Genomic DNA, 7,191 nt, shown 5'->3' on the forward strand with positions numbered 1-7,191 from the left:
ACTTTGATGGTATCACCATATATAGTCATATATTTTATGCAATATCTTAGTATTTTTAGCTACATTTTAATCTTAATTGAAGATATTTGATGCTTATAATGTTTAAATTCTATTTTGCAGCAGCGAATACATGTTCGGGATAAAATGATCAACGATGTTGTGCTGGAAGTGGGATTGCTGAAAAGAGTCAACAAAAGTCGAATTATGGAGCAATTTGAAGAAACTGATACCGCAACGTGGTGAAGAGTCCTGAACCGATAAACTCATCGGATGATGTACAACTCGGATACGTTGGAGGGCACACGAAGGAACCGATATTGCGACGTGGTCATAGCTTCACAACGATGCGGTGACATGATTTATGGAAACTATAAAGTATACGACATTCTTTCATTATTTGACTTATGCAACAAGTATCATTCGACTACTATTGACGACCAAAGAACCCTCTTAGAGTCTTTGGAGATCAAAGATCGATGGTGGAGTAGGATTTGAAGAGATCGAGAGCATGTACACGATTAATCATTCGGTTTGCTTTGTTCTAATCATGTTTAACAAAGTCTATTGTGTTTTTGTTTGTTTTTTTCAAGATTCTAAATAACGTAAAGCGTGATTTGGAAACAATGTCAAACCTTAAGCTTTTCCGAGCCTTGGCAAACCACAACATTTGTAAGGCGTGATTTAAGATGGTAATTCATTATATAATTAATAGTTTATATGTATTTTCAACTATTATTCTTTTTTATATACATATATGAGTTAAGACGACGTTTTGGTAAAGTTTGACGTCATGTGCAAGCCTTGGAGCCGTGACATGCCATGGTGGAGCCATGTCAAGCTTTTCAGAACCTTGTTTTTTTTTTTTTTTTTTTTTTTTTTTTTTTTTTTTTTTTGGAGTAAAAACCATTTACTTTCGTTTAGAGTAGGCGAACCTTGAACTTATGCATTGATTTTGAGGATTTCAGATCTAATCTAGTGATTTATTTATTATATTTGCTTGATAAAGATCTTTATATGTTAAAGTTTCAATATTCTGGGTATTATTAGGATTAAATGATCAATCTATCTTGATGTGCTTGAATCATATGATTTTATGAACTATAGAATTTTTGACTAGGGTTTTGACCAAAAACCTATGGTTAAATAGAAAGTTGGTAACTTTAATGTGTGAGATTATACGTATGTGTAGATAATTGGAATTCATTATCATTGATATCGATTTAGAATTCAAGTCTTTCATAATTCGATCTGAACACTGATTTGTAAGAATATTAGTTCAATTGATCACTACAATTGATAATATTATTAAATCAAAGGATTAGTAATTAGATCACAATACTAATCATATTAGGAATCGGTAAACGATGAAATTGACTCTATTACACTATCAACGAATCAACCATAAGGAATATGCAAATCAAATCTAAACAAAAGTACTCTTTAAATTGTCTTAAAATCGTTATCTGCTTCGTTTTTAGTTTAAATAATTGTTTGCTTTCTAGTTGTTTAAAAGTTGATGATAAGAAGTTTTCTGAACTTTAAACAACCCCCCACCCCACCCAAAAAAAAAAAAAAAATCCTTTATAATGCTTTTTACTTTAATTAGTAGTAGATATTTTAATCTTAAATTAGACACGTTCCCCAAATTCCCCAAATGTTTAATCTTAAATCAGACACGTTCCCCAAATGTTCGATAACTCATATTTACCATCTCTATATAGTAAAAAATAGGTTCACTTATCTACATGTGAAACAAAACAGGATTAACACAATATGATAACAATAAAATAGATTTTAATTATATTTAAAATGATGGTAGTTAATATATAATTTTAATCTATAATAATTGTTAAGAGAGTACCTGGTCGTATAGTTATTGAATGTTTGGTTGATTTTGCCTTGAGATGATCTTGATGGTATGCATCAGATCCTTTTGGGTGATAATTATAATCTGCTATTCAGAAGTTCAAACTTCAACAGATAAATTTGAGAGTAAACTTTTTTCATAAAATTTCACTCTATTTTATTTCATAAGTGGATCAAGCTAACTATTCCTTGGGTGATAATTATAATATGCTATTCAGAAGTTTAAAACTTCAACAGATAAATTTGAGAGTAAACTTTTTTCATAAAATTTCACTCTATTTTATTTCATAAGTGGAACAAGCTAGGCCTGGCAATCGTGTCGTGTTTGGGTTGACGTGTCGCGGGTTGGTGGGTTGGCGGGTCAAAATATGCCAACCCAAACACGACCCATTTAACTATACAGGTCACGGGTTGACGGGTTTGGAACATAAACCCATATATGATCCACCAACCCATTTATTTTTACGAGTTCACAAGTTGGTGGGTTCATGGGTCAGATTTGAGTTCGCGGGTCCAAATTTTAGATATTTAAGTCTTAAACATCCAAATGAAAATTAAAAATAGTCATAGAAACATGTTACAGACTTAGCCTTATAGGTTACGACTTATAACCTTAGACCATCCACCACGAGTAATAATGTCAAAACAATCAAATGGTCTATGAATAAATTGTATATATTATATAATACTTATTAAATATTAATACTTGATACATAAATACATTTAAAAATATAATTTTTTTTATTAAGAATATAAACGGGTTGGCAGGTCAACCCGTTTATTTTTTGAGAAACCCACATATGACCCGTTTAATAAACGGGTTGGTGGGTTAAAAACTCAACCCAAACCCATTTATTTCGTGTCGTATCGCGGATCGTATCGCGTGTCGTGTCGAGAATTGCCAGCTCTAGAACAAGCTAACTATTGCTAGTCCATGCACATACTTATTACATATACATGTTTCACAAAACTCTAGGAAACACACATATTGTACTATTTACATGTTGACAAAACAATATCACAAGAATTATTACATTTTTAAGGGATTGTAGTTGTACTTGCTCTTATCTCTTCCCATCTTTATACTATCAAACGAATAGGTTTATTTGCCTAATTGTGTAGTTGTTCTAGTTGATAATAAGTAGAATTTTACAAATTAATGTGAAAAATAAGCATCACACACATTTACGTTTAACCTCGATTGGGGAGAGCTTGGAGATTGCGGTATATGGTCCTCGAATGTCAAGCTACTTTTTATGCAATCACATTGACGTTTTTTAGATGCTTCGGACACATTGGAATGAGATTCTTTTTGCATCTTCTAAGTCAAGGAAATATGCAATTTTTCATATCATATTATATCTATTAGAATTGAAAAAAATATGATGTGTTCGTTTGGCTTACAATAGAAGCCCATTCTTTATCTTTTCAAAAAGGGTTGACTTGACTTTGTATATTTATTTTCCACTAGATTTTTTTGCCGGTCTTTATTAACGAATCTTTTCGTTGCCCTTCAACATTTTTTTAATACTATAAGAATAAGTTATTATGATACATAAACAAATAGTAAAAACATGTTTCTAGTTCTTAATAAAACCAAAAAAGAGAAAGAAAAACATGTTTCTAGTTCTTTAGCTTTTCAAAAAGGGTTGACTTGACTTTGTATATTTATTTTCCACTAGATTTTTTGCCAGTAATGTTTCTAGTTCTTAATCAAAACCAAAAAAAGAAAAAAAAAACGCCATCCGTGGGACTCGAACCCACGACCACGTGGTTAAAAGCCACGCGCTCTACCAACTGAGCTAGAACGGCTTGATGTTACTTACACTTACAATGAATAGTTATTAATAATTTAAAATAATTTTATATTTAGCGAGCTGGATTTGATTCATGTTAAGGTTTTTGACATCTCTCATGAACAAAGGATTGAAGTCGGCAGATGCAGATACTGATTCACCAAAACCTTTTTCAACAAAAAATCAATGTTTGTCAAGCTTCAGCATTTAGATACAAATTGTATTCCAGTTCTCCATCCAGTCAAGACCTCTAATTCCAACATCAATGGCGGAGTTTCACTCCCTCTTCCTTGCCACCGTACTGAAAGAGAATTTGAACAACTCATCAAGAAACACAAAATTCCACCTCAAAAACAATTAGATTTTGACAAAAGAACTGTTTTTCGTAAACCAAAGTCGAACCCAGATGGTTTAGTTCAAAACCCAGAGAAAAAAAAGGGTACAATTGAGAAGGATAAGGTCGTCAAGAGAAGAGTATGGTCAAGAAGGGATACGCTAGAGAAGGAGAAGTTGCAGAACAAGTGTACGACGGAGTTGGTGAATGGGAATGAGGCGGTGAAAAAGGTGCACACCAACTGTTCGACGAAAGTCGTGCCTGAGAATGGGGTGGTGAAGAAAGAGCACACCAAGTGTTCGGCGAAATGGGCAAGGTACGGAGGGTGTATTCCTGCTATGTTAGACACTCTGGAAAGAGTTACCAATTTGGACGAAGCCTTTATGCCATGGGAACTGAGTTTGAGCAACAAAGAAAGAACCATAATCTTAAAGGAGCAAAAATCTTGGCAAAGAGCTATGGAGATTTTCAACTGGTTCAAGAAGAAAGGCTGCTACGAGTTGAATGTAATCCATTACAACATAATGATCAGAATCCTCGGCAAAGCTCAAAGATGGGAAGAACTCGAAATCTTGCTGAACGAAATGGAGAAAAACAGAATTTTACCCATCAATTCAACATACGGAACTTTAATGGATGTTTACAGTAAAGGTGGGTTTCGGGAAAAAGCAATGCAATTCTTAGATATAATGAACAAGAAAGAAATAGAATCCGATGAAGTCACCATGGGAATCGTTCTTCAAATGTACAAAACCTCTGGACAATTTGAAAAAGCGATAGAATTCTTCAAAAAATGGTCAACCGGGAAAACTATTTCTTTAAGCTCGTATACATACAACACTTTGATTGATATATATGGGAAAGCTGGAAGACTTGAAGATGCATCCCAGACGTTCGATGAAATGCTCAAAAGAGGTATTCTCCAAAATACCATAACCTTTAATTCAATGATTCATATGTTCGGTGACCATGGCCAATTAGATAAAGTTGAATCATTGATTCAAAAAATGGAACAATTTCAATGCCTACCCGATACTAGAACTTATAACATCCTTATCTCAATGCATACAAAGCACGATAACATCATTGTAGCAACCAAATATTTCAAAAAGATGAAAGATTCATCTCTTTTGCCCGATATTGTGAGTTATCGTACCCTTTTATATGCTTATTCCATAAGACAAATGGTCGATGAAGCCGAAAAACTCATGAGGGAAATGGATGAAAGAGGTCTTGAAATCGATGAATACACACAATCTTCAATTACTAGAATGTATATAGAGGTGGGGATGCTTAAAAAGGCATGGTTATGGTTCAAACGGTTTCATATTTCGGGGAAAATGACTCCGGATTGTTACTCGGCGATTATCGATGCTTTCGGATCACGTGGCCATGTTTCGGAAGCCGAGGAAGTTTTCAAATGTTGTCGAGAACAAAGAAACCCTAAAGTTCTCGAGTATAATGTTATGATTAAAACATACGGAGTTAACAAAAGATATGATGATGTTTATCGGTTAATCGATCGTATGGAGGAGCACGGTGTGACACCGGATATTTGCAGTTATAATTCGGTTATCCAAATGTTGGCGGCCGATGACCGTCCGGAAACTGCCGCTTTTTACTTAAGAAAAATGCGCGATTCCGGATTCGTAACCGACTGCGTACCCTATTGCGCGGTGATCTCGGGATTCGTGAAATTAGGCGAAGTGGGGCCCGCTATCGAAGTATATAATGAAATGATTCGATTGGAAATCGAACCGGATGTTGTTGTGTACGGTGTTTTGATAAACGCGTACGCGGATATCGGAAACGTTGATGAGGCGTTACGGTACGTGACCGCGATGGAAAAACGCGGTTTGCAGATGAATTCGGTTATTTGTAATTCTTTGATTAAACTGTATACGAAAGTCGGGTGTTTAAGGGAAGCAGAAGAAGCGTATTACACGTTGCTTCTGCTTTCCTCGGATTTAGATGTTTATACATCGAATTGTATGATCGATTTGTACACGGAACGGTCGATGGTGAAACCGGCGGAGGAAATTTTCGAGAAGTTACGAAAAAACGGGAACGCGAATGAGTTTTCGTACGCGATGATGTTGTGTATGTATAAGAAGATCGGGAATTTTGAGGAGGCGTTTGAGATTGCTAAAAAGATGAGGGAATTAGGGTTTTTGAATGATTTGTTGAGTTATAATCATGTTCTTGGATTGTATGCTTTGGATGGTAGGTTTAAGGAAGCGGTGATGATTTTTAAGGAGATGATTGAATCGGGTGTTGACCCGAATGATTCGAGTTTTAAATATCTTGGAGTTGTTCTCATGAAACGTGGGGTCCCGAAAAACGCGATTTTGAAGCTTGAAAGTATGCGGAAAAATGATTATCAAAGTGGTTTGGAGGCATGGCGGGTGACAATTGATTTGGTTTTTGGTATGGTTTATCGTGATATTAGTGATTAATTATGATTTACTCGCGTTATTAGTTCAGAAATTAGATCATATTTCGTCTGTTGAGCTGTCTGGATAAAGTGTTGTATGGATAAATGATGTTTCAAGTAAAAAAAAATGAGAACAAAATTGTAAAAAGTTACGACCTATTTTCTATCTTTTGACTTTTTATTTTTAGTTATTCTGTTTTCACTAAAGATATTTCTGTTGCATAAGGAAAATTTGAAAATATCTTCATCTCAATATTTGTAACGTGTTAAATGCTTTTCTTGTTAACTACTAGAAAATATCGTTGTATAAAGTTTTATATAAATCAAATCTTGAATTTATAAATTAGGTTATAGACAACCACACATGCATTCATGAGTTCCACTTGATTGCATTACAAGGGATCTAGTTTAGTTGATTTGGTTTTCGGATATCTGGATAGGTTGTTATGTAATGGTTATTAATAGCCACTTTACGTTTTTGTTAATGTTCTGATTATAGCTTCCAACAAAAATCGGCATACAAAATTAGGGATGGCCCACTTTTAGGGTTATTTTCAGAAAAATTAAAGTTGCTACATGCATTTATTTTGCTACAGTCTATTTTAGTTATTGAGTAACTACTGAGATTTGATTTATTTCTCACTCCGATTCTCATTCCATTAAAATTGAGAATATATAGAGGATATGGTCCATATATCAAGATTGCAATAAAATGACAATATACATCTAGGGATGACAAAACTCATTTAAAAAAAAATTAC

General features: G+C 34.2%; 1 protein-coding gene and 1 non-coding gene across 2 annotated transcripts; one reads left to right on the forward strand and one right to left on the reverse strand.

The window, feature by feature from the left end:
- Positions 1-3,605: 3,605 nt before the first annotated feature.
- TRNAK-UUU (transfer RNA lysine (anticodon UUU)) lies at positions 3,606-3,678 on the reverse strand. The gene has a single exon. It is a non-coding gene; the product is annotated as a tRNA-Lys (tRNA).
- Positions 3,679-3,778: 100 nt separating this feature from the next.
- On the forward strand, positions 3,779-6,603 carry LOC144997721 (Tetratricopeptide repeat (TPR)-like superfamily protein). The gene has a single exon (XM_078957591.1). The coding sequence runs from the start codon at positions 3,849-3,851 to the stop codon at positions 6,450-6,452; it is 2,604 nt and encodes an 867-aa protein (XP_078813717.1). The 5' UTR covers positions 3,779-3,848; the 3' UTR covers positions 6,453-6,603.
- The last annotated feature ends 588 nt before the right edge of the window (positions 6,604-7,191 follow it).

The sequence above is a fragment of the Lactuca saligna genome, chromosome 5, assembly GCF_052625555.1.
Source record: "Lactuca saligna cultivar CGN05327 chromosome 5, ASM5262555v1, whole genome shotgun sequence".
In the NCBI taxonomy this organism is placed as follows: Eukaryota; Viridiplantae; Streptophyta; class Magnoliopsida; order Asterales; family Asteraceae; genus Lactuca; species Lactuca saligna.